The sequence below is a fragment of the Polyergus mexicanus genome, unplaced genomic scaffold, assembly GCF_030449975.1.
Source record: "Polyergus mexicanus isolate NDT 795.1 unplaced genomic scaffold, iyPolMexi1.0 SCAF_2, whole genome shotgun sequence".
Classification (NCBI taxonomy): domain Eukaryota; kingdom Metazoa; phylum Arthropoda; class Insecta; order Hymenoptera; family Formicidae; genus Polyergus; species Polyergus mexicanus.
In genome coordinates, this window is record NW_027223322.1 from 5,628,807 (window position 1) to 5,655,200 (window position 26,394).

The 26,394-nt window shown below is 35.2% G+C and overlaps 5 protein-coding genes and 1 long non-coding RNA gene across 11 annotated transcripts in view; 2 read left to right on the top strand and 4 right to left on the bottom strand.

Moving 5' to 3' along the window:
* Positions 1–366: 366 nt before the first annotated feature.
* Positions 367–2,247, bottom strand: LOC138944715 (erlin). 2 transcript variants are annotated; one of them, XM_070315618.1, is made up of 5 exons: positions 2,156–2,247; positions 1,619–1,745; positions 1,347–1,536; positions 981–1,239; positions 367–857 (listed from the first exon to the last, which is right to left on the bottom strand). In XM_070315618.1, exons 2-5 carry the CDS (start codon positions 1,724–1,726, stop codon positions 431–433), a joined length of 984 nt encoding a protein of 327 aa, XP_070171719.1. In that variant the 5' UTR covers positions 1,727–1,745; positions 2,156–2,247; the 3' UTR covers positions 367–430. The 2 variants fall into 2 exon arrangements, with proteins under 2 accessions (XP_070171719.1, XP_070171720.1); XM_070315619.1 differs by lacking the exon at positions 2,156–2,247 and adding an exon at positions 1,956–2,128.
* A 665-nt stretch (positions 2,248–2,912) lies between these two features.
* LOC138944716 (trafficking protein particle complex subunit 13) lies at positions 2,913–6,257 on the top strand. Of its 2 annotated transcripts, none has more exons than XM_070315622.1 (10): positions 2,913–3,061; positions 3,157–3,369; positions 3,474–3,558; positions 3,680–3,807; positions 3,884–4,001; positions 4,125–4,221; positions 4,343–4,569; positions 4,630–4,730; positions 4,820–4,967; positions 5,043–6,257. In XM_070315622.1, exons 2-10 carry the CDS (start codon positions 3,203–3,205, stop codon positions 5,133–5,135), a joined length of 1,164 nt encoding a protein of 387 aa, XP_070171723.1. In that variant the 5' UTR covers positions 2,913–3,061; positions 3,157–3,202; the 3' UTR covers positions 5,136–6,257. The 2 variants fall into 2 exon arrangements, with proteins under 2 accessions (XP_070171723.1, XP_070171721.1); XM_070315620.1 differs by having other exon boundaries at positions 3,201–3,369; positions 5,043–6,256.
* Positions 4,449–7,467, bottom strand: LOC138944717 (GPN-loop GTPase 2). Its single transcript, XM_070315623.1, has 7 exons — positions 7,122–7,467; positions 6,932–7,039; positions 6,561–6,863; positions 6,286–6,491; positions 6,100–6,214; positions 5,814–6,009; positions 4,449–5,710 (listed from the first exon to the last, which is right to left on the bottom strand). The coding sequence occupies exons 3-7, from the start codon at positions 6,679–6,681 to the stop codon at positions 5,473–5,475; spliced, it is 876 nt and encodes a 291-aa protein (XP_070171724.1). The 5' UTR covers positions 6,682–6,863; positions 6,932–7,039; positions 7,122–7,467; the 3' UTR covers positions 4,449–5,472.
* On the bottom strand, positions 6,698–7,189 carry LOC138941435 (proteasome assembly chaperone 3-like). Its single transcript, XM_070311101.1, has 3 exons — positions 7,122–7,189; positions 6,932–7,039; positions 6,698–6,863 (listed from the first exon to the last, which is right to left on the bottom strand). The coding sequence occupies exons 1-3, from the start codon at positions 7,187–7,189 to the stop codon at positions 6,698–6,700; spliced, it is 342 nt and encodes a 113-aa protein (XP_070167202.1).
* Positions 7,468–8,522: 1,055 nt separating the features above from the next.
* Positions 8,523–21,486, bottom strand: LOC138944718 (polycomb group protein Pc). 4 transcript variants are annotated; one of them, XM_070315624.1, is made up of 6 exons: positions 21,305–21,486; positions 19,068–19,220; positions 14,588–14,631; positions 14,378–14,501; positions 12,548–12,967; positions 8,525–12,192 (listed from the first exon to the last, which is right to left on the bottom strand). In XM_070315624.1, exons 2-6 carry the CDS (start codon positions 19,125–19,127, stop codon positions 11,587–11,589), a joined length of 1,254 nt encoding a protein of 417 aa, XP_070171725.1. In that variant the 5' UTR covers positions 19,128–19,220; positions 21,305–21,486; the 3' UTR covers positions 8,525–11,586. The 4 variants fall into 4 exon arrangements, with proteins under 4 accessions (XP_070171728.1, XP_070171725.1, XP_070171726.1 ...); XM_070315625.1 differs by lacking the exon at positions 21,305–21,486 and adding an exon at positions 19,969–21,030; XM_070315626.1 differs by lacking the exon at positions 21,305–21,486 and having other exon boundaries at positions 12,548–12,961; positions 19,068–21,032.
* The window catches only part of LOC138944721 (uncharacterized), a 107,843-nt gene continuing 102,034 nt past the window's right edge, over positions 20,586–26,394 (top strand). Inside the window, exon 1 of the long non-coding RNA XR_011448859.1 lies at positions 20,586–20,767. This is a non-coding gene — a long non-coding RNA (uncharacterized lncRNA). The remainder of the gene's footprint in view (positions 20,768–26,394) is intronic.

A 26,394-nucleotide genomic window follows, 5' to 3' on the forward strand; every position in this document is an offset into this window, starting at 1 on the left:
GATATAATAATTATAATTATTACATAATGCTGTATTGTCTTGTACTTTTGGAAACTGTTCTTCTATAAGTAACTTCTGTAAGCAATACAATAATAAATAGTGAAAAGAGAGCAGATTATATGTATATTCATATATGATGTATCTCTGTACAAATTTAATAAATATATTCACAAACTTTTAATTCCACACACAATTTAAAGAAATAAGTAACACTCCTGATTCCTAAAATTATATATACTAAAATTATTTATATATTAAAAATTAAAAAGTTGTTTATGCATGACTATGAAAATTCCAAAACTCTGCAATTTGTATTTCGTAGAAGAATGTCCATATAAGAGCATCGGTTTGAGAAAATAAAATCCATTCATTTCATTCCGTATATTAATGATTAAGAAAGAAAGATACGTATTACAGTATTATCTGGTTCTCACAATTGTTTCTCCTCGATATTTGTACTGGAAACAAAATTGTGATCATTTGAGCAACCACCGTACATGAACATTTTTGGAATGTCTTGTCCGTAATATATTTTCGCGTTGCGCGCTAATGCTTCGTATTTCTTAAGCTCTAAGAATTCCTTAGATAAAAGTATTTTATTCGCTTCAGCTTGCATTTTCATTTGATAAAATTCGGCATCTGAACGGCTCCTCTGTCTCGCTAAATGCATCTCGTCTTCTATCGCAGCCATTTGTTGCAGAGACTCTTTCTCCATGATTTTTTGATTATACTGAATCTTTGCAACCTGTGCTTCCTTCTCAGCTTCGATAACAGCTTTCTTGCGATCAGTCTCAGCATCTTTCTCAACTACTTTTTGATGTTGCGTAGATATTAATAGCTTTGTTTTCTCTGCTTCCCTAAGAGAATATGTATATATATATATATAATAGAAAATCGAAATAAATAAACATAAAATGTAGAAGTACAAAAGAAAATTCAAAATTTAAAAAAGAAAATTAATTAACAGAATAATCACTTACATCAATTCATAATTTTTTCTGATTGTTTCAGGAATTTTTGGTTTTGTTACTCTTACAGCTTGTATATTGAGACCAGGCGCTAATTCATTCAAGTCCCTTTGAAGTGCAGTTTTTAAATTTTCATCAATTTGATCAAACAAATCAATGTACACTTCATGGAGCGTATGCACAGAACAAAATTGATTTAATTCATGATGCACTTTATTAAAAATTAGCGTGCGATCATAATCTGCTGTGAAATTTCTCACCATATTGTAAACTGCAAAAAATATATATGTTAAAGTATATATAAAATACAAATATATAAAATAATACATTAACATATTCTTGAGAAAAATTGCAAGAACAAACTGCCTTAAAACTTACCACTATTTGCGTCCAATATATTCACAACTTCTATACGATCAAAGTAGATCATTACACCACCGCTGGTTCCACATGGCACATTTTTTACTTCATCCGTCTGTAGAGTTACTTGAACCGCACGATATGTGGTCAGCAACGGTATCATCATGTGAAAACCTGGATTACTCACTTGGGGTAACAATGCGCCACCCTAATAAACATTTATAAAATATAATAACTAAAGAGTAATGAGATTCTTCGACATAATAGCAGAAATATTTGAAATAACTCACCCGAAAGTATACCCCCACATGACCCTCTTCGATACGATGAAGAGAAAAGTTAAATACTATTACAAAACACACGAGAAAGCAGATTGCTATGATTCTTTGATCAAACATAATTATCTTCTATAACACGCTAAAAAAAAAAAACGAAACAGTTATAATCGGGAAGTATATATATTATATATGCAAGAAATGCACAGCCATATATATATATATAGTATATTCAAAATAGAGAGAGTGAATCATACACAAAATTCGAATAGCTTAAAATAATAGTATCGCATTTAACTTGAAGTAGTAGTTACGTAATGTTTAAATATAAAACAGTAATTATATAGCGCACAATTAGCAAATCAACTGGTGCGATCAACTGGTTCGAGTTTCATAATTTAGAATGCGATGTAAAGAGGTTAGTTGGAGACGCACACAAACAGCGTATCTAACGTACGAACGATAGTACTTTTAACTTAGAAAAATATGTATTATAACGTAACAGCAGATGTGTGATTATAATTAGAAGTTATAACATAGTTGATTAAATACATATGAAATAAATTCCTCGATCTCTAGTATCGATCTAGTAGCCATAGCGCTTCCTCCTTCTTTCCAATCACACTCCCTTCGATTTCGACAAGGATATCGACTTCGGATAAAATATGGTTCATCGGGAACAATGGAAACTGTATTTTCTAAAATAAAATAATGGCTTATTATATTATATTACTTTTATCTCTATTCTTTAATTTTAATTTTTATTTACGATAAATAATTATATCTATATAAAGCAATTAAATAAATTAATCAAAAATTAATTGGACATGACAATTTTGATCCATAGCAAAATTTCTTTGCCTGTGTTTCTCAGATCAAAATTTTATATAGTTTTAATTTTATATGTATATAGCAGTTTTAAATATCTCTTTTTTTTCTTATAATACTACTTGTATTTAAGAGCAAATAAAAGAAAAAGATATGTTTTTGTAAATTAAAATTTATATACCTATATATATATATATGTATTTTTTTGTACAATGTATGCATGAAATGTTTCGATTATCATACAAAATTATGAAACATTCTCTAAATATGTATAATGAGTGACCCAGTAAAGGCTTAATATTGTAGATAAAAAAGATACATAATATATGAATAATAATTCATAGTTTTTTGACAATCTCAATAATTTTTATACATAGAAAGAAAAATTCTCTTTAAAAGAATATTTGAAATCACGTATCGATTTTCAATCATTTCGATTAATCTCGTTTTGAATCGATACGCGCTCGTTGACATAAGATAAAGAGGTTCGGTGAATTTTCTGAGATGACAGTTTGACAGCGCGATGTACATAAATAACTTTTACATATTTTAATGGTGTTTTTAATTTTTTACGATTTATTTGAATAATGGAAGCTAAAACGAAGAGCGAGCATTTACTGGCATTGAAAGGTAATATATTGCTAAATAATAAAAATTTACATCACTTTTGCAATCTTTCAGAATTATTCTATTATATATATATGATTATTAATTAAATATAATAGCATGAAGAGAGTAGAAAGAGGCTGCGAATAAACTATTCTTACAGTGATGAGATTAACACGACCTACTCTGGCAAGTCCTATGGTTGTTACATGCGATTCAACAGACTTGCCAGGTAATACACTAAACAATGAACTCAAGAATGATTGTACAGCATTGCAAGGCATGGAAACGCTTGCTATAGGACAATTTATGGTGTTACCTCAAAGTTTTGGGTATATTTCTTAGTTTGGAAATATTTTTCTTTGTATTTAGAAAAAAATATTCTAAACGAATCTTTATATAATATTACTCAAGTAATATTTCTGTTTTATTTTAGGAATATATACTTAGGAGAGATATTTTCCAGCTATCTATGTGTACATAATGGTAGTAATCAAATGGTTAAAAATGTTACCGTAAAAGTAAGTTCCCAAATAATATATTAGAGCTATATTTCAAGATAATAATAATTACAATACTTTTTTTTCCTCATGTCAAATTTTTATATTTTCTAATGTCCAATTTTTCTAATATATTCCATAGGCAGATTTACAGACAAGCACACAGATCATTTCTCTCTCTGGTAATAATCTAGAAGGAAAGGAATTAGCACCTGATAGTACAGTAGATGAAGTTATTCACCATGAGGTTAAGGAAATAGGTACACATATGTAAGAATACTTATGTTCTTATACACAAATTTGTTCTTAAGTTCAAATGGAAAATACATCTTTCTCATATTTCCAGATTGGTTTGTGAAGTGTCTTACACAAATCAGCTTGGACCTCCACTATCATTTAGAAAGTATTTTAAATTCCAGGTAGTTAAACCATTGGATGTGAAGACGAAATTTTATAATGCAGAGGTAATATTTAAGTATCTATTTATAGAAACTAAAGTTACATATTCTCATGCAAATTGTTATTCTGCTCCTCTCTCTCTCTCTCTCTCTATTTCTAATATGTTTTAACAACAATATTTTTTAAAGTCAGATGAAGTATATCTTGAGGCACAAATACAAAATCTAACAGCTGGACCAATTTGTTTAGAAAAAGTTGTTCTTGAATCATCTCATTTATTTAGTGGTAAGTTGGACCAATTTGTTTAGAAAAAGTTGTTCTTGAATCATCTCATTTATTTAGTGGTAAGTTGTCGTTGATTAAAATGATTATAATTAATTAAGAGTTCATACATATTGTATTTTAGTAACTACATTGAATACAAACGACAAAGAAGAATCTATTTATGGAAATGTGAATCTACTAGATACAAATTGTAGCAGACAATATTTATACTGTTTAAAACCACAGTTAAGCTTATTGAAAGATCCGAAAATGATGCAAAATGCTACAAATATTGGCAAACTAGATATTGTGTGGAGAAGCAATTTGGGAGAGAGAGGGAGATTGCAAACGAGTCAATTGCAAAGAATGGTATGTTACATTATTCATCGATAAGTACAATTATATGTATATAAAATTACATTAATTCAGGCACCTGAATATGGAGATCTGAGAGTCATTATAAAGGACATACCGTTAAAAGTGTATCTTGAAGAACCAATCAATTGTACATGTCATATAATAAATACATCGTAAGTGCGAAATTGTGATTTAAAACAAAAAACGTACAGGACATATTATGTAAATATAATTACGGTTCTTTTACTTTTTTTATATATAGAGAAAGAAGTATGGAATTGTTATTGAGTTTAGAGTCGAATGATTCCATAGCTTGGTGTGGGATATCCAATACAATGATTGGCACTTTGAAACCTGGGGTTTCTATGGATATACCTCTCTGTTTAATTATGTTGAATACAGGCATTATTGTGAGTAATTTATTTATATGAAATTGTTACTACACAATACATTACTAAATAACATGTTTTTTTTTTTTTTAATAGACTATCTCTGGATTGAAATTGACAGATACGTTTTTGAAAAGAGTATATGATTATGATGATCTAGCGCAAATTTTCGTTAATCAATTGGACTAAAATGTATATATGCAATAGGAATACTTTTTTATGGATTTTAGATGGCGTTTATTATTTATAAAGATAATAAATATAATCATATTAAGATTATATAAAATATTTCGTGAATTAATGGATCATTTGCACTTAAATATAATATATTTAAATACAAATATTAGCTTAGTAAAGATCTTTATTCAATTATTCTAACAGATATAGTTCTGAAATCTAGTATCTTTGTATAAAAATTGTATATTGAATGCTGGGCAATCTCTAAACTTTCTGATTTTGTTCAATTTTATCATAACAGTTATATAAAAACAAATGTAATATTGATGTATACTAGAATTAGAAGTGCTCATAAATATTCATCCAATGTTGACATTCTTTCATTTTCACTGACAGCTCCTACCGCACATGCGAGTAATGTTTGAACATCTCGTGGCTCATTACCACCGAAAACATATCCGCTGGCTTTATCCACCGCATTTTTCACTTGTAACAGCAATGCTTTATTAGAAACATCTAGTGGTATAAAACTGACGAGACTATAGCCCTCGATTATCGATACTAGTGCTTTGTTAAGTTTCTTGTACCTGTAAAACATTGCATTACTTAAAAACTTGCTATAAAATATTTTATGAATTAATAGAACATATTTGCATTTGAGCATAATACATCTAAGTACAGTTAGCTTACTTTGTAATAAAGAGATCTTCATCCAGTTGCTCTAAGAGATAATTTAAATCCAATACTTCTGTGTAATAATCTATATTGAATGCTAGACAATCTTTAAACTTCTTCATTTCATCAAATTTTGTCATAACATTTACATGAGGCAAACCCATTTGTAACATCACTGTTGTGCAAAGAATTAGGGAGGATAAATATTTTCCTATAAATAAAAAAAATACAACTATATTAAATAAGCAATAAAACTAATAATTTCAAATAATTAGTTATTTCATTAAAATAAATGTATTACCAGGATCACTACAATGATGTGAATCTACAAGGTGCACACTGCATAATCTCACTAGGTTCTGGTTCAATTTCTCTGCTATTCGACTCACTGATTTATGATGTGTATACAATTCGACCTGTTATATTTTATAATGTATTATTTGGTCATTATCATAAAATAATTTAAGACAACATTGTCATAACTCACTTGACCCGGACAATCAAAAATAAGATAGTGATCCTTTAAATCCAAAACTTTTCTGACGAGCCACTGTACATTGGTTTCTAGAAATTCCATGCAATGAACTAAAGCACCATTCGGTCCAAGTGCTAAGTCTGTCATAACATCTTCGTGTTTAATCAATTCCGATATATCTATTGCTGGAGTATACTCCATGTTTTCATTTGCTGGATCTAATGTGCAAAAATTGCTTATTTACATTTAATTAAAGAGAAAGCAATTATAATAATATTTATACATACCAATATTAATAACGGCTACTTTTCTTCCAATAGACTCCAGAAATTTAGACATCGCATTACAATATGTCGTTTTTCCACTACCGGGTGGACCAATAACGAATTGTCCAAAAATTAAGCTCATAGCGATTCAATCGTTATTACCACGGTTTTATTTGATTCACAGCAGCAACGATAGATTTTAAAGTCTTCACGTTATAATCCTTTAAGGCTATTGATAGTAATAAAGGTTTTTCAATATTAATTTCTTGCGCTATATATCTAGCGGCTACATGAATGTCATTGTTGTCACTACCAAAGAGTGTCCTGAAAATTTGAATTGGATTTAGGTATATATCCAATTTTAAACTATTACAGTAATTATTATCACTTACTTTATCGTGAATACATCACTTGTATAACCGTTCACAGGGGATTCACGATTTATCATTAATAATGTCCCAAATTTTTTGAAATGCGTTATAATCAACAGTGTCCGATTGCTACAAGAAAAGGTATGCAATAACATTATATAGACAAATGCTCTCTCGAAGAACGATACGTAAAGAGATTATATTGTAGTACCTGTAGGGTCTTAAAACGATATCAGTATTATGGCCATTGGTAACGATACCACAAGAACGTTCAGTCATATTTCTTACACATGAATCAGTATAAATATATTAGCACCAACTGCGGTACTGCGATCAAAATGTTACAAGTTGCAGTAGAGATAGCCTTCATAACCTTCTGGACACTGGACACCGACACTACTCTTTCTGTTCTCTTATGTCTTATTCTGATTGTTATAGACATGTTTGTATTCGATATCAAATCATCCGATAATTCTTTTATATCGATACAGAAAAATATCGAATAAAAACATCGAATATCAAAACATTAAAACTAGATATTTTATGTAACAAAATTATAAAATAATTATAAATAGTAAAATTATAAATTAATTTTGTTACATGACTAAATATCAATTAAATAATTTTAAATTATTCATATTTTATGTAACAAAAGCAATTATAAAATAATTTAAATTAAAACAGGAAAATTTATGTTATCCAGATAAACTTGCAAATAGTTGCATAACACATATGCACAGAGAGAGATAGATATAGAATCATTTTTTAATCAGTTTGATTAATCAATCAAACATATCAATGAGGAACTTATTAAAAATTAAATTTCTAAAAAAATTGTTAAGAATTTCTATCACCAAAATTTTACATATTAAAGAGAAATGTAGAAAAGTCACATAAATTAAAAAAAGAAATAGGATATTATTTCTGTAATAAAAGCTTACGAAAAACCTCATGTTGAATTGTAACGTCATAAATGAAAAATTACATTTTTTTTTATATAATACGTCAAAGTAAATTAATATTTTTGTATGTTATCACTTGCGATCGATAGTAATAGATTGATAGAATATACCGAAAATTCTCTTATCGGTCGGATTAATGAATAGTCGTAAATTTTAGTTGTAAGGTTTATTCAGTCGAAATCAACAGAGTTATATGTATACATTCATTAATGCAGGATAATGACAAAGAGTTTTTGATATATTTTATCGATCTGTTCTATCGAATCCAAGTGCTTATGCATATGAAAAAAATTAGTTCAATATATTTTTAAAAACAAATTTATAATATATTATATTAAATTAATTATATTTATAAACATATTATGCAAGACAAAAATTCAAATAATTTTTTTCACTTCTGATATCAATTCAAGCTACTTGAAAATGAAATCTTATAAATATGTAACAATCTTCTAAAAAAATCTTATATAAATGTCAATGTATGATTTTTTTTTTTTTTTTTTTTTTTTAGAATTTTTTGAACACTTTAAACATATAGTAAAAAAATCGGTTGAAATTAAGGATCAAACAGAGAGAAAAGAACAAATTTTTTTACTTCATCCTATTCCATGAACACTCATTCGATGATCGCCACAATTTTTTTCGAAAGGATTTAATAATAAATTCATGTTAATAACTATTATATAAATGCATTTTCTAAGGAAATGTTAAGTGAATGTAAAAACAACGTGACTTCAAGTAGAGATTTTATTGAAATATAAGGAATCTGTACCAGACAGAACTAAAATTACTGTTGAATTTGGATCTACTGGGGTTCACGTATCGTATATGCCTGCGTAACCGCTGCTTTATCGTTTCACGTTTATCGTATAATATTGTAGTTGGAATATTTATAAGTACAGAAACACAATATCGAAGGTACGCGCACAGTCTATCTTGAACTTCTAAAGCTAAGAAAAGGATTTTTCTCTCTATAGAGACCTATAGTTGTAATCTTATGTTTACAACTAGAGGAGAAGGGAGGGAGAGAAAGGATTTCTCTCTTTATCTCTATGTACAATTGATAATTCAAAGATTTATATAAGCCATCCTCATGCGCTTCGCTCGTCACAGCAAAGACACGTACAGTTTTCATCCAAATATTTACAATTTTTACAAGAAACACTCTCAATATACAATAGTACAACAATTTCAATGTATAGTTTATTCTCTTGGATTGATAATTGCAACGAATCTGTCAATCTAATTTTACGCAAATGGCCCCATCTAAAAAAAAAAGGAAAAGAAAACAGATCTTTTTTTTTTGTTGTTTACACGTTTTTCACAAAGTCGTCAAATTTTTTAAAAAATTTCTATAAAATCGTATCGGATCTTTATACAATTTTATTGACATGAGTTTTATCTATATCGCGGTAATCGTGCTAACGCAAGGGACATGCTGAATGTCAAACTCACTTCCAAATGTGTGCGGGGGACACCGTTGCACATACACAGTCTAATTACAACTATATTATATATAAGAACGTAGAAACCTAAAAATCTTTGTGTTAGTTATAATAAATAAGCAACGTATACATAAACTTAATTAGAGTGTACATATGTGTGTGTGTAATATAAATGTGTGGCTGTGTGTGTGTATATTAAATATATATTAAATATTGTTTTTATGTATTTAATACATATTTAATATTATATAGAAATATATATTTAACTTAACGTAAAAGAGTCTATCGCACTGTTCTTCTCTGCATCATGCTATCACATCACACTTTATCGTTGACGTGTCTATTACGCGATAGAAAGCCTTTTGGGGAAATGTTCAGGATATTTTTCAACTTTACTCATTTTTAAATTTATTATATTGGTATTGGAAAGAATATATAAATTATTATAAAAATGAATTATTAACTCACTCATCTTCTTACATTTCCTTTCATTATTCCTCAGGCATAATTCTCGATTTCGCTTGAATTAAATTCAGTGTAATTGATCAGTATAATTGAATTCTTCAGTGACTTTTACATAACAAAATAGCGCTTCGATATAGAGAAGAAAGAAGAATTCAAACGCAATTAAATATCTTGAAAAAAAATCTATTCTTAATGATAAGAAAAATAATTCAAAGAAATAAGAATAAGAGAAGTAAATAGGGAAAAAACGTGATACTATGTTCTAAGCAAGACGGTCATTTTTTTCAATCAGTTTCGAGGAAAAAAAAAAAGATTTAAAGCTATCTCGCATTGTGTCGAAACATCACATTACCGCACAAGCCATTTTGATCATAACTTTTTAAGTGACGCTAGCGTCTTTCGTCTCCTCATAAATTTAGAAGTAAAATCTTTCTCGCCTTTTAGGTGATCATAAAACAAATTTACAATTCTGCTGCATGATAGAAAAAGAGCAGCTGTACTGTAGATAGTATTAACGGGAAAGATTGGTCGAAACTCTCTATATCAATTTTCGACAATATTGTAATTTATCGACTGCATCATTGATTACGAAAGCGTGAGATGCATATAGAGTACCCTTTTTATGGTGTTTGACAATCAAAATATACAAATAAAATAGTTTCACTAAGAAATAGAAAATGATCTTACTGTTAATGTACAGGTGATGTTTTGCAATGAATGAAAATATTTAATTACAAATAAAGGAAATCGCAAAATTTGACAAATACATGTGACCTGCCAAACGATATCGTAAGTTAGCTCGACGCATCGAGACTAAAAATATGATTGAAATATCGTGCAATCCTTCTATGAATTAATTAAATATTATTTTGCGATCATTCAAAATTCTTAGTGAAATGCTTATTATTACTTTCATATATATATATACAATCAGAATCAAATTTATAACTTTCTTTCGCGACACTGTTTGCTAATGCATAGCAAAAAATGAGATACATAAAGAGAAAAATGGGATATACAAAACAATTTTTTTTTTTTTAATAATATAACTTGGAACGTCTCCCCTTGGAATAGCTTTCCGCGAAATAGTTTTGATATTCTAAAAATGAATTAGAAAAATACTTTTTCTATTTCATATATAAATACATATATGTATCCCGTAATAAAAACAAAAGTTCTATTATAATAGTTTTATCTATAACATTCTCTCTCTTAGCAAAGTTCTAAGAGAATCAAAAAATGAAAACAATTAGAAGATGTATTATCCTTTAATGTTATCTAGATCTTCAGCGTGCATGTGGTTAAAATCTATCAAGCGTTTTGAAATATACAAATGCCATTTGTAATAATAGGTATGATGTGCATTTTCGACTCATTATACAATATCATCATACATTATTATTACAATATCTTTACAATAAATTTACACAGATTCGCAGATCTGAGTAAAGTATGTTTGCAAGTGACTGTTTTAATTTTCAATTTGGCAGAAAACAATTCTCTACTATTGATCGATCTAATTTCACTGTTCATTCGAGTTTCTTGAGATGTCAATGCATACGGATTGTAAAGATCTCTGCGCGATGCCAGACTATCATCGTGATTCTTTTTTTTTCTGTTTTCTATACTATGATATCATTGTCATCTCATCAATTATTAAAAAATCTGCTTGGTACTACGATTACATCCTAGGCTTAACATCCGGCGTGTGAAAATAATTTATATTTATTTACAATAATTCAATACAATTCGGAGCAGATATCCCCGATGCAGCACTATTGATAGATATCGCGTTCTCGAGAGTTCAAAGAGTTTCTTTGGGATCCCTCTCCCGAAAGAAACCCTTTTCAGTCTTGCATTCCCTGATGGTAACGGTTTTCAGATTAACAGTAACGTCTGTGATAAACACTTGATCCGCCACTGGATTCCTCGCATGCCAATAATCCGTGCTGGGGCTTGTAAGCGGGGCGTAGATTTCCGACTTCGGAATTTCGGTCTGCTTGACGCTTGAAGTGTTATTGTTGTTGTTGTTATTGTTAATATTATTATGACTGTGATGTCCGTTTACAACAGTCGGTAACCTATTGTTGTTGGTGTAAGAATCTGTGGGACTTGGTGATTTATGACCGTTCGCTTTGTCAGCAACTGTTCCGTTCGATTTGTCCTGTTTCTGCTCCGATAAATGCCTCTTCTTCATTGAGGATTGTTCTAAGAGTGTATCTATCTGGGGAGACAGGGGTGCGGGCGGTGCACGTGGAAGAGATGGCGGCGGGCCATGAGGTACGTCAGCTTCAGGACGCTTTTTATCCTGTACTGCTGGCGCCGGCGTCGTCGGCACCGCTGGAAGAGGCTCTTCCGGTGTCGACTTTACGCTGGAGGACGACGGTCTTCTACCATTGATTTTGTGATTCTGTAACAAAAAAAGAATTCTACTTTTATATCACCGAGAACAATGTGATACTGAGATCCATTTAAAATTTAACATTGTTGAAGCCATATGGTCATCAGTGGAACATTTTCATTTTTCTGTAACACAATACTACACAAATTCTGCATACACAAATTGTATGAGTTTCTAATATGTATACTAATCAAAATTTTGATACCCCGATGCAACGTAAGTCACAACTTGGATTACATTATATAATTTTAAGAAATTTTTGCCGATATATAAGAAAAAAAAAAAGAGAGAGAGAGAGAAGATTAAAATGTCCCACAATGTCATAACTTATTAGCAAATTACATTTTCGTGTTTCGAAACTTACGTGATAAGACGGCGTTGTTGGATTGTTCTTTAAAGGCAATAATCGAGGAACTTTGCTTGGCGGCGGGCTACCACTACCGGTGTTGGGATTGCTCGTGGTAATTGTCACGCCGATTTTGCCAGATTCTTTGCTGAGGACCTCTGCCTTCCTCTTTGTGCCCAACTCTTTCCTGGGCAATAGGGGTATATCCACGCTACTGTTGGAACTATCAGAATCGACGCTGAATGTCGATGCCAATTCTGGCGGTATCGGAGACTCGTGACCATCCAAGGAACTCGGAAGTGTGTCTTCGTCCGGAGCTACAGGATTCAAACGAGGCGCTGAAGTGCTGCCTGTTGTCGATTCATCCTGACTGTCTTCGCCTACTCTTTCATCTCCACCGGGTTCCTCTTCGACTACTAGATTAGCTAGTACCTGTTCCTAACAATAAACGATTGATTATTGTCGATTATAGATAGGATTCAAGAAGAACACGTTACTAATCCAATATTATGATTTTATTAATTCTTTATTTGTGTACTCTTGATTATGATACTAAATAAAATAGCATAGTGCTTGTATTTTATGTTTCATGATACGATGCAATATAAAATAGTGTTTTACACATTTCTTTACAATTAACGCGTGAGAAGAAATTAATGATTTTGCGAACTTAGAATGTTACAATTTCGAAAAATATAAGATGAATAGAAAAGCTGTAGGATATAAGCAGTAGAATCTAAGCAAATCGACGAATCATAGAATCACGAATTTGATTGATTCGCTCATACTATTCTTATGTTTTTTATATTTTTTATGCTACGGCTTTTTAATGTGTAATTTTCTAGACAACCCATTTTTGGATATTAATTTTGAGTATCGTTCATGTATTATCTGTGTCTCTATCCGTTATTGGAAAACATAAATCTTCGCAACTAGTTGAGATTCACGAATTTTCTTCAAAAATAACACAGATTTAACACGTAACAGTAAATGGGCATATACTGAGTGAACAAACGGTGAATGTGAATTTTCACGTTTGCTAATAGCGATACCTACGACAGGTGAAACCAGGACAGCCATTTACAATTGGACAGAATATATATATAGATTGGGTTAATACATACTTACATTCTTATACTTACTTGCATATATACTATATATACACTTCCAATTTGTCCAATTGTAAATGGCTGCCCTTGTTTCACGTGTCACCATATGAGATATCGCCACGTTAGTAGTTTAAGTATAATACATAGAAGTCTGTGTTTGTTCATTTATTTTCGCATTATATTCAATATTCGCGTTGGGTTGTATTCCATTCGCAATAATTACACAATCTTTCAAAATTCGATAATGAACATATGCATTCGTTGTTTATTCATTCATTCATTTTGTTTTGTACACTTTTCGAAACGCTTTGTTTATTGTCCATTCATCCTAGCTGTCACTTCGCCTACTCTTTCATCTTCATCAGGTTCCTCTTCGACTATTAGATTAGCTAGTACTTGTTCCTAACAATAAACGGTTGATTATTGTCGATTATAGATAGTGTTCAAGAAGAACACGTTACTAATCCAATGTTATGATTTTATTAATTCTTTATTTCAAACTATTTCAACAAAATGAGAAAAGATTTTATGACTACCTATACTTACTTAACGTCATAAAATTTATTGCGATATTAAATCATAATCAAGAGATGTAGCATTTTACGAATTTGATATATTATAAAAAATAGGACATTTTTCATAAAGCTTTGTGTTTGAAAAGCATTTCTGGTGAAAAATTTCTTTTTTCTTTAATTAAATAAAATGCACGAAAATATATAAATATATCATTTATTCTTACGTTATATCTGGTATCCCTTCGCCTTTGTCTTCTAGTGGATACATCTCCGCCTTTCTGACTTTCCTCATACAACTCGATTAATCTGACGTCCAAAATATTTTCTTCCGGCTCCCATGTGTTATATCTAAAATAACAAGAAAAGTTGCATAATGCGTATTCCAATTACAAGCTTTGCATATCTCAAATATCTCTAACAGATTTTATACTCACTTCTTGCTCCATCCCTTCCATTTGACAAAGTATTCAATCTTGCCCTACAAAAAAAAAAAGAAAAACACGATAAATATTACTAATATAGTAATATAATTACACAATGACGATAAATATTATTACATCGAATAACATGTGAAAGAGCGTATTATCGTGGCACAAATATCTATTAACGCCATATTCGACGATAAATTAATTGATAAATATATTCCTAAAAATGCACAAATACATCTCTGTATAAAAATTTAAAAAGTATAAATAAATATGACAATTAATATGGCTAACGAGAATGAGTCTTTCGTATTTTTTACATTATAAGAGCAAGAAGAGGAAAAAAATTTCAAGCAAGAAATGTGTGCTTCTAGTCTTCTATATTTCTCGATAAAGCATCGCATCGCTATACAATATTCCGACATCAATCTCTGAATCATTATTCCTTCAATTAATCGCCATCGGCAAAATATATAATCGTGCGTTAATCACTTTTACTTCTATAATTAAATCTATCATTATCCTGCACATCAGCTACGCGAGAAACGGATCGTTATGCCGTCCACGTGTTGCGCGCTTCGTTTGCACCGTGTGCACATCCGAACAGATCGTTTACCGATAAGATCTACCAATCGGGGAAAGCCGATTCGCTTATCAGCATGTGTAATTATAGCTATCATGGCGCGATAATTAATTGCGACGCGAGAGGCTCGCCGTTACATCGATCGTCCCGTACGATTTTTCAACGATCGCCGGGCAGATAAAACCAGGTGATCGGTGAAAGCCGTTGGCGCCATTCGCTGTCAGTCAGCGGTAAGAGTTTTACGCTGTAAAATCGGGTCGATTGCGCGCGGAAATAAATAGACAGGTAGAATGCGTTTGTTTATATGCCGAGGATCAGTGGATCTCCTCTCCGACAACATGGAGAAATAAAAGTGCAAAAGGAGTATGTGCGTGTGGACGGTATATAAGCACTGATTATAAAACGAAATGATAAAAGAATCGGATTGGAATTAAATGTAACATTAAGCTTAGTAACGTCGATCTTAAAATCTTTATCTTAATTTTTTCCAATTTCAAGATTAATTTTCTTGATATTAATCTTTTTTTTTTAGCTTCTTTTTTCTTTTGAGATTTTTGCGTGATTTGTACCTCTCCGCCATTTTATAAACCTCATGCGATAATCGAATAATTCATATATATATATATATATGTTTTATACACATATATAATTTAGAATAGATATTTATTTTTATTACGAAAGTAATTTTTTTTCTCTTTCACTTATATCATGTGATATTTTTTGAAAAAGAAAAAAAAACATGAAAAGGTAATAAAATAAAAATCCAATATAATATTTTTTCTGGAATGCGTATAAAAAAAATTTCGCTACGGGTTAAAATTGACCCAGACTACAGCCTTCCGAGGATTAAATGCAAATTAAACGCATTGAATCTTGTAATTTATTTAAGTTACAATAAAGTCATTAGTAAGGCTAAATATTGTGGGCTAGAAAGAGCCAGACGCGAATGATAGTTTGCATCAATTTTCAAAGAAAATTAATTTTTCTTTTAAACTGATTGTATGCACAGGAGATAAATTTTTCTTGGCGCGATATCAAATAAATCTTTGAATAAATCTCAAAAAATTCAACATTTAATTTTAATAAACCCTTCGCGTAAAACGGTCGATAGCACGGTGGCTATGCCGACGTTCATGGATAGAGGCTCACCCATTGGCCAACGGCCAACGACAGAAACGGCACGCCGGCCCATCGCAATGCGCAAGCCGCGTGACAGTTGGAAAACAATGACACACGCGAGAGATACGACGTCGCGTAACGGCAAGAACGAGCCCGATCGACGTTGTGATCGACAATGTGATAGCGCATAGCAGGTTGTCATCCTTTCGCGAGGCGATATTGTTACATGTCGATGCTAGTACAACAATCGTATCGTCGATTCGCGAGAGTGAATGCTCTGTTAACGCTTTATACGACTCATTTAACAAGTTTATTCGTTTTGACACAATTGGACGGTGAAACAATTTCGTGTATAAACGAGAGTAGCATCTCTCATAAAAAAATAGAGGATTTCGCCGATGTTGAATAAAGGATAGTTCGGAATCGTTTCAATTTTTGAATGTACGCAACTCTTGTTAATGTCTTTAATATATTCGAATATATGTCCCTACAATGTACCTTTACTTCAATGACATTACGTTGTATAATTTTGTAACGTTTTAGGACATTTTAATATTGTGACTTATTTCTGAATTAAAGGCATCATCGTAGACATCATAGCTATTTTATCATTTTGCGTGCATTATTTTTCGTATCTCTAGGCTCTCATTAAACAAACTATAATTGTATGCACCTCCAATTAGAAATCATATTTATTTTTATAATTATTTTTACGATATAATTTATGAAATTATATTAATTATACTAAATTAATTAATTATTTATTATTATGAATTCATGTTTTTTTTTCCCCCCGAGTGAAATAAAATAATGCCCCGAAACACATAGAGTGTCCTGAAAACCTGCGGAAATCTTTCCTAACAGCGCTATTTTTGCTAAGGACAAATTTGACGTTTTCAAATTAGCCAAGGAATCTGCTATCAAAAGGATATCCGATGGAGTTTTGAGACTTTCTATGTAGTTTATATAGCTTTTCCATGGATCGGAAAGAATTTTAAGAATTACGCTCACGAATTGTTTCGGAATTATACAGTGTGTTGGGTAGAGAAACACGCCACCAGTTGCTACCAGCTGATCGTCATACGGAGCCTTTCTCCTATCCGTCAGCGAGTTTACCATTGTCCGCCTCCGGGAATTCCCGTTAACCAGGAGCATATAGTCAGAATGGTTGAGATTACTTTTTCTTTAGTAGCGTAATTTACAAAAAATTTACTCTATATATGAACCAAAAATGAGATAACAATAATCATTAAATGCATCAAACGTATTCTACAAATGTATATTAATGTATCTTATATATATATATATATAAAGTAAAACTATAATCGCTATAAATATAACACCAAGTTATCGTATTAACATTTTAATTAATTATTATCGCAGTCTTCGCATCGCCTTCAAGAAATTGAAGGAAAATATATCACTCAAATGCATATATAAACGCAGTAAATAATAAACATCTCTTTCTGTATATCGTGCGCATGAATATTTATACAAAAATTATATTTATATTGATTTACCAAATATAATCAATTATTATAAATACAAGACCGCGTGTCCTGTGCATACGGTTGTGTGTATACAAGTCCTTCCGTGACGGTGGAAAACCACAGAGCAAAGGTTTGCTAAAGCTTCCTGTTTCGGTAGCGATAGCTGAATGTAGTCTTTTTTTTTTTCGATTAATAAACACTTATTTACTCGAGCGTTAACATTTCAAAAGAAATTACATTGAATTATCTTTCCTATCAGTTAAAAAACAGCGTTGAATATACATGACTGACGTTTCTTATATTACTTTTGGATGTCTTTTTATTTTATTTCTCTTGTTTTACACACTCATGTCTTTTAAATCTAAATTTATAAGTAAATTCTTACTCTTACTTTGTTTTATTGTAATTTGTTTTTAAGTATGTATTTATAATAAGAAATATTTCTTCCTCTTTATCATTACTTGCATTACACATAAGTAAATTTATATCTGATGAATTATATACAATGCATAGTTAAATGTTTATACAGTGTGTACATTCTTTTATCTTTTTCTTCCTTTCTATTTTTTTCCTGTATCAAGAAAACATACTGCGCAGGGATTCTGCGATATCAAGGACCGACAATGATTAGATATACCGTTCTATATAAATACATATACACACACACACATATATATATATATATATATATATATATATATATATATATATTCTAAAAAAAGTAATGTTTTGCTATTATAAAATATCCTATCGCTGAAAACGGCAACATAATGAACGAAAAATATCTGACATATCTCAATTAAGAGAATAGATTTCGAGAAAATTTATTTTTTACTCCTCTCTTCTCAAGAGACACACGATTTAATTATTTTTCCCCGTGATTAATGCCGAGCGTATCGCAACGTAAGCGGCGTCAAAATAGGAGGCACAGAATCGCGCTTGTACGCGGTTCTGTAACGAGACCGGATCGATAATCTTGCCGATAGCAGAATTCTCCGATCGGTGGTCGATGTTGGAGCTTTGTGTTCCTCGAGATTCAATAAATGCGTATGCAAGAAAACACTGTACCACCCGTTAGCGTATTTAATGAGTCCAATACCGTGAAAACGCGGCGCGCTTTGTATTGTGGAAGCGCCAGCCGAAGAGCTGTCAGAAAGAAAAGGAGAAAGAGAGAGAGAGAGAGAAAGATAAGAAGATGTATGGAGGGAGGATAGAGAGGCAGTAACAGAGCCGCGCAGACAGATTCCGCCCGATGGCGCCATCTGGAAGCGACAGCGCGAAACCTGCGAATACTAACCTGCTTTTTCCTCTTCTTCGTGATGCGTTCCGCGGCGTAAACTCTGTCGCCCAGTTCCATGGCTGTCGTGTGAATCTTTAATCCCGATATTCCGCACGAGCGTGAAAATGTCCTCTGATCAGTCTATGGATGCGTCGTGTAGTGCGTGATATCCTACGAAACACCATATGTAGCGGTACACACTGCCACGGAAGATCGATCACATACACATTCCCCGGAAGTCGAGAAAAAGAGAGAGAGAGAGAGAGAGAGAGAGAGAGAGAGAGAGAGAGAGAGAGAGAGAGAGAGATCACAGTATATACCGCGGATAAAATAATCGATCTGCGCCGACCGATCGTACCTTTCGAATACGAGATACAGATACCGGCATGCGCCGCGAGCGGAGACGCGAAACACGTGCGCGATTAACCACGTGGTACGATCGTATCTAGGGTCATATCTCGAGTCGGCGATCGTGTCATCCTCGCGTCGCGCATCGTCGTTGTCAGATTCGTGTGCGATTGCGACGCGTCCGTGTTGTCTACGTGAGAACGTAGTAGTATCGCCTAATGCTTCACGACCATCAGTTTCGAAGAGGCGAATTTTCAGAAGAGATATGCTATTTCAGCGACAGAAACGGAGATAGAGACGAAGAAGGGAAGAAGGGAAGAAGGGACGAAGGAGGTAACGGCGAGGCGCCGATGTTTTTCGAAAGGCCAGTAGCCGCATCGAGCACGGTGAGTGAAGTCGACGCGTTCCGTGTCAAGAGAGAGAAAAAGAGAGAGAGAAAGAGAGCGAAAGCAAGAAAAGAATCCAACGGATGGCGTTCGCAAACGCGTTGCCGACGCGCACGGCGTCTTCTCTCAATCGCGCAGTTGGTTTTTCATTCGTCGTAATCGAACGCGCGCGTTTCGATAACTACCGGCGTGATGACGGCACGACACGCACACACGCTTTCCGTGGTTGTTGATGCTGTTGCCCTGCTGCCGTCGCTGCTGTCGTCCGTAGTCGCCGCGCCGTTCGGGTTCGGGCGAGATCGGCCCGCTCGCCGCGTGACGTCAGCGATTCCCCCTCACGTCGTAAACACCAAACATGGCCGTCGTACGGATATACGCTGGTCGAGTGCGTCCCAAATTCAAGACGTAAAACTGCCGCAATAGAGATTGTCGCGGCTCGCGATTATGCGCAGGTAACGCGCGACGACGCTCGCGGGCCCTGCGATGTACGCGCGGTGACCCCGGATGGCGAATATTCGTAAACCGGAGCGATCGACTCGCAGCGTCTAACGCACTCTACGGATCGAGGCCGACTAGAGCCGAGGTCTGCCGAACTCCCCTCGCAAGCCTAGTGGATTCGCCCAAGCCGCTCGAGGTTAGGGGAAGGAGAGGGGGTAGGGAGGCAGAGAAAGAGCGCGGCAGGGGAAGGGAGAGGCTCTCAACGGTACGTGCGGCGTGAGCCGCATGAAAGAGAAAGAGAGAGAGAGAACGGGAGAGCGCGATTGAATTGACCGAAGACGAGGATACAAGGGGAGAGGAAGAGTAAGCGCAATGGAGGTAGAAAAGAGAGACGGCGCGACTAGGAGCGCCGTCCTCGGAACAAGAAAGCCGTCTGCCTGGCCTGCTTGTTTGCCTGCCTGCCCTGTTTGCTTGCCCGCTAGCCTGCCGCCTGCCTGCCAGCCAGCCAGCCAGCCAACCAGCCAGCCACCCCAAGTTCCTTTCTAGGTATGTGTATGCATGCGTTTGTGTACGAAGGCAGTCGATGATGCGACGTTGCCAAATCTATTTCGTCGATAGCACCGCACCGCAAATGTCACTGGTGCACCACCGCGACGATGCTCGCGAATCCGTGTACGTGGTGGCGACAGCGACGCCAGCAGTCTCGGACGCGATTTTCCGACCTCCGACTCCGCGAGTCGAAATCGATCGACGACGACGACGACAACGATGACGCTCGCTCTCTCTTTCTACCGGAGCGCAACGCGCGCGCGTCCGCTCCTCTCTTCGGGCGGCCTCACCGCGCCGTACCAGTCGTACGCGTATTCGCGCCTACGACATCCGGCAACGTTGCATCCTCCTGCGACGTTCTGTCACACACTGTACTCGAATCGCATACACACGCACGTACACCAAGCGAGCAGCAGCGGTTCGTATATACATACATATATATACACACATATATATATATATATATATATGTGTGTGTGTGTGTGTATTATACATACACACATACATATATATATAGTGGGCGCTACATCCTACCTGCGACAGGGGGGCTGTACACTACTCTTGAAAACGAACGAAACCAAGTGTCGTCGCGGATACTCCGGGAAAAAGACGCCGGGAAGCGCGTACACCGGACACACATATACACGCGAGAGCGCACACTCGCTAGTACGAACACTGTAACTCTCTCTGTCTCGCGAAAACGCGTGCTACCTCAACGGATCCCAAAACGAGAGTGTTCTCTCCTGCGCCGACGAGCGCACAGGGAGAGCGCGCGCGAGGAGGACGGAGAGGATGTAGCGTGCGAGTGCGAGCGAGAGGCTGTGAGGCGACGACGGGGGGGGGAACCGTCTTCTCCGTCCTCGGTGCAAATAGCGGGATAAAAAAACTTGCGATGAGAACGCCCGATTGGCGGAGCCCTTGGGGCGCCAGCGTTGGTCTCGAACCACGTTCGTCGGGATGTCCAATCGGCGCCTGGCACAGCCCACGTCGCGTTCCCCTTGACGCGTCGAGAAGGCGGGCATTACCGGCGAATCCGTCGGCCACGCTCGGGCTCTCCAACTCTCCTCCCCCACTCTCCCCCGAATCCTCGGGCTCTGCATAAAGTCTCTTCGTGTTTCTCTCTCTCTCTTTCTCTCGGCGAGAGAATCTCCCCCTCTTCTCTTTGTACCGGAAGAGAGACGGAAGAAGAGAGAGAGAGAGAGAGAAAACGTGTTCCCCTCCCTTCGCGCTCTCTTCACCCCAACGCAGAAAACCCGAATAGCGGAGCGCGCTACCGTGGCTCTCTCTCTTCTCGTCGCCGAACGACCGTGTAAAGCCGTACGATGCGAAGGGCGGGCACATAGACGAGGGACGCGGGCGGGCGGCGTGCGGGGACGTTGTATATACAGAGTCCGCACTTACGTGTAGCAGCGTGCGTCTATGTAAGAGCGCGTGCGCGCGCGCGCGCTTATATACGCACACACATGGCCGCGTCGTCCTCCTTCCCCGTACGCGGCCCCACGTCGGTGGCCGCCCCGACCACCGTCGGTATTGAAATATCCTGGCCCTGGAGAGCCAAGTAGCCGTGCGGCGATGCCGCTTCTTCCTATAACCATTACCGCGCGCGTGATTCTCTTCCCTCGCGCTCTCGCTCCACTCCATTGTCATCTCTCTTTCTCTCCCTCTTTCTTCTCCTCTTTTTCTTTTCTCGTTCTCTTTGTGTTCGTACTTTGTGGCCTCTCGCGCTGTCCTCTTCCCTCCCTCCCTTCCCCCCCCCCCCTCCCTCTATTCTCGCGCGAGCTTCGCAAGCGACTCCGTACCCTCTTTCGGAAGTCCGTGCGATTCTCTCTTGCCTTCTGTTTCTCCCCTTCGTCCGCACTTCCCACTCGGGTCTCCCCCTCCGTCCCGGTACCGGAGGCTCGCCTCTCTACGGAGCGCAATCAATCGCCGTGCACGGAATGCCGCGCAACCCCGTGAGCGATGCGTAAGTTGGAAAATGCGCGTTATAGGCACTTTCGGACCGTCACACGACGGCATCGAATTGCCCAACTCTAGGATACACTCTCGGAGTAGTAACTCGCATAGATGGCGCGTATCGTGGCTACGGCGCGATCGTCCCCTTTCCCTTCCTTCATCCTGACCGGGCCGGTGTTCCTCTTTGTTCTTTCTCGACGATTGACACCCGCTGCCACCGCCGTCGTACTAATCGCGGTATCAATCGTGATCTCTTAATAGGGAGCGGCCTAGTATTTTTTCCTTCGTCTCTTGTATCTGTCGCGATGTTGCATGTGGTGCAATTATAGAGGGATAAAGAGTAGACGAAGCTTTATACGGAGATAAGCGCAGTCTCGCAGTTTAAAATATATCAGATTATGATTGCGGTATATCGGAACTTAATTTTGATTCATCAATTACAATTAAATCTCTTTGATTTTGCTATTTCCTAGAAACGTACTGTGTATAAAATATATAAGTATCTTGTAAAATATAATATTTTTTGACAGAAATACAAAAAATGCATATATATATATATATAATAATAATCATATATTTATAATAGAAATGTTGTTTGGCTATCGTAAAATAGCCGTAGTTGAAATATTCTGTATTATTCCTGAAAATTCACACAATATTTTAGACTTTGAATCTAAGCCCCGATAAACATGGGTCTCCTTGGCAATTCGTCGTTTAGGTATTATCAAGCCATTGTCGATTCAATATGAATGTAATTTATAATTACATGAGAAATTATAAGAAGTATTCAAAATAATCTCCATCGCTAAGCGCACAGGTATTAATTACATACGTTAATTGTACGTATATTAAATATGTACTTGTGATTCTTCAGCATTTTTATCTGATCTGGAATAGATTGATTTAAAAAAAATTTTACAAAAGATCGAAGAAATTTAAATCAGATGGTCAAAGTGGCCAGTGCAATATTCATACAACAATAGGCCGATCTTCTAACTTTTAACGATCAACGATATCGACGTCGTCACGTATCATTACGCGCGTATCTTGTCAAAATTTTGGGCGCAATGATAGATAACAATAACGACAACGTCCCTCGAAGTTCGAGAAATCGCCTACATGATCTGTTAATCTTTCACGAAAACCATAAAGATATTTTAAGGTCGGAAAATAAATGCGACGGCACTGTCCCCGTACCCGTATCATCAACCAGATCTGTATTATTTTTTCTAAAATGAGAAAGCGCAAAGAGTTTCGATAAAAATTCCTAGAAATTCGTAGGAGTCTTGTCCACTTATTTGTGAAAAACACAGATCTAACAATGCACGAGTCCAAAAATGTAAATCCAAACATTCCTATCCAAATTCATTAACGAAAATTTGATTCACTTCTGGTATCATTGCATGCGGATTGTCATCTTGCGCATATCCTTATCTGATACACAGGATACTTTCCTGAAAATTTAATCGGCTATAATATTAAATTTTAGATTACGAAAAATTTACGATCCTATTATCCAGACTTTCTTATTCTCGGACTCGAGATATGAAATATGCTGATAATTTGTGACGGTATTTTAGAAATATCGTTTTTATAACGTTAATTTATTTAACCCGCTTAATTCACCGCAACGCAAGAATTAAATCGATTCATAATTGTTTATATTAACTTGACAAACGCAAAATTTGCATTGACAAATTCATATTCTTAAGCATCTTCTTCAAATATTCGATCTACAGCTAATCGATGCACTGTATTTAAAATAACCATAAAAAGGCATATCTCTCTCTCTCTCTCTCTCTCTCTCTCTCTCTCTCTCTCTCTCTCTTTCTTTTTCTCTCTCTTTTAAAGCCATGACACGTGAAAAAGTTTTAATCATAACTGTAAGGCTTTAAGCAAATCGATCCATCACAGTCAAATATTTTTACTATACGTTATGCGAATGGTTGACTATGATTAGTCGATTTACTTATAGCCTTACGGTCGCGAATAAAATATTTTTACATGTCAAGATCATTAGGAAAAAACTAAAGAAATAAAGCAGTTTGTACGATAACAATAGCAGTAACTTGATGCGATTATGTATTATTTAATATATATTTTCAAGTTATTCGAGAAATACATTTAAATTAATCAATTTACCGTCATTAATACGAGCGGCGGTTTTTTTCATTAAGGCAATAACAAGCGGAAAATTATTGTAGTTACGATACAATCGTAAACATGGGCGACTTGGCTCTTTTACAATAATGCGTTGCCGATGAAAAATTATTTGTTAATTTTACAAAACAACGCGACATGCGTTGTGCAAGAGCCACAATAATAACTAATCCTAATTCATTTAGTTACATCTCTAATACGAATTCAGATGCGATACTGAAAACTTAAAACGAAAATATGACCATTTTTATATGAATCTATATTGTTTAAAAATCTCGTAACATAAACGCACTGTAAATGTTTGGCGTTCGTGCCTGGGAGCGAGAGAGGCCCTGACACGTTTTCGCCGCAAGCGGTATCGATGGCGCGCGCGTTGCTATGCCTGGGATGAAGAATGCAGTGCCGTTCGTTGCGAAAAGTGGCTATTTAATATCTCGGGAACGGTATGAGATATCGGGATGAGACTTTCGCCAGACGATTCCTTACCATTTGTCATGCTCATTTATTTAAACACGAATCCAATCCCGTCACTAGTTTCCACGTGAAGGACGTCTCGAGGTTTGCGCGAGGCGCATGCGCATTACAAAGAATGTGACAGTTTTTTTCCGAATTTTTGCTGAACACCACATAGTTGACAAAGTACAGCGATTATGATATGTATAATCCGCGATATTTTGTTAAAACTTTATTAAATTTCGCAGATTGTCGCACATTCACGCACAACGAATAATGAAATAGTGTCGAAAATATACTTTTAAAGGCAATTAAAAGATAATATATTATATACTCTCGTATAAAAGTTTTTCATATTTATGATAAAGGAAAGAAAAGCATATAGTGTTTACAAAATCGTTACAAATTCTAATTTGAGACGCGTTTAAATTTCAAAAATATTGAAATCATATATTCTAATTCCTCTCGTATAAATCTTTCATAAAGAGCTTTCCCTTCGCTCTCTCTCTCTCTCTCTCTCTCTCTCTCTCTCTAAGATTTGTTTCTTTCTAAATCTGCTTGTATATGAAAGATAAAGGCTAATTTGCGATCGGCAAATAAATGTTCCGAAGTAATTATATCCAGTTGAAATACTACATTGTCTTAGTTTACACCGATGTACTTTAATACGTACTAAATACTATACTGTCCAATCACAGCCGTTCCATTCTTTAAAAAAATGACTATGATTGGCCCAATGTAGTACTTAGTACACGTATTAAAGTAGGGTATAAACCCATAGGCCAAAATCTTTCGCGACTATTAATTCATTTTGATTTTAATATTTAATGAGATTCAGATAAATAATGATTTTTGTACCGAAATGAGTTTTTATCGAGAAAGTTATTTTTCCTATATCGGCTAATTCATCGACATAAGGAAGGGCACGTGCGATAATTTGCTCGCCGGACTGTACCGATACCAGCTATACAAGCTGCTCGAAGAGAAATAAACGAAACTCGCTGACAGTTATACCTTCAACCGCTTCAGTCTATGCTTTTCCAACGAATTATCGATTT

What these genes read in the sequence shown, in the direction of transcription:
- LOC138944715 (XM_070315618.1), bottom strand. Translation starts at nt 1,726, where the DNA reads ATGTTTGATCAAAGAATCATAGCAATCTGCTTTCTCGTGTGTTTTGTA. An exon ending in TATATTGGACGCAAATAGTG is followed by an intron (nt 1,240 to 1,346) that starts GTAAGTTTTAAG and finishes TATTTTTTGCAG; the next exon opens with TTTACAATATGGTGAGAAAT. An exon ending in AGAAAAAATTATGAATTGAT is followed by an intron (nt 858 to 980) that starts GTAAGTGATTAT and finishes ATATTCTCTTAG; the next exon opens with GGAAGCAGAGAAAACAAAGC.
- LOC138944716 (XM_070315620.1), top strand. Translation starts at nt 3,019, where the DNA reads ATGGAAGCTAAAACGAAGAGCGAGCATTTACTGGCATTGAAAG. An exon ending in CGAGTCAATTGCAAAGAATG is followed by an intron (nt 4,570 to 4,629) that starts GTATGTTACATT and finishes ACATTAATTCAG; the next exon opens with GCACCTGAATATGGAGATCT. An exon ending in TGTTGAATACAGGCATTATT is followed by an intron (nt 4,968 to 5,042) that starts GTGAGTAATTTA and finishes TTTTTTTAATAG; the next exon opens with ACTATCTCTGGATTGAAATT.
- LOC138944717 (XM_070315623.1), bottom strand. Translation starts at nt 6,681, where the DNA reads ATGAGCTTAATTTTTGGACAATTCGTTATTGGTCCACCCGGTAGTGGA. An exon ending in ACATCATTGTAGTGATCCTG is followed by an intron (nt 6,010 to 6,099) that starts GTAATACATTTA and finishes TTTTATTTATAG; the next exon opens with GAAAATATTTATCCTCCCTA. An exon ending in GAAGATCTCTTTATTACAAA is followed by an intron (nt 5,711 to 5,813) that starts GTAAGCTAACTG and finishes AATGTTTTACAG; the next exon opens with GTACAAGAAACTTAACAAAG.
- LOC138941435 (XM_070311101.1), bottom strand. Translation starts at nt 7,189, where the DNA reads ATGACTGAACGTTCTTGTGGTATCGTTACCAATGGCCATAATACTGAT. An exon ending in ATCGTTTTAAGACCCTACAG is followed by an intron (nt 7,040 to 7,121) that starts GTACTACAATAT and finishes CTTTTCTTGTAG; the next exon opens with CAATCGGACACTGTTGATTA. An exon ending in AGTGATGTATTCACGATAAA is followed by an intron (nt 6,864 to 6,931) that starts GTAAGTGATAAT and finishes TCAAATTTTCAG; the next exon opens with GACACTCTTTGGTAGTGACA.
- LOC138944718 (XM_070315624.1), bottom strand. Translation starts at nt 19,127, where the DNA reads ATGGAACTGGGCGACAGAGTTTACGCCGCGGAACGCATCACGAAGAAG. An exon ending in TGGAAGGGATGGAGCAAGAA is followed by an intron (nt 14,502 to 14,587) that starts GTGAGTATAAAA and finishes TTGTTATTTTAG; the next exon opens with ATATAACACATGGGAGCCGG. An exon ending in GAAGGGATACCAGATATAAC is followed by an intron (nt 12,968 to 14,377) that starts GTAAGAATAAAT and finishes GTTTATTGTTAG; the next exon opens with GAACAGGTACTAGCTAATCT.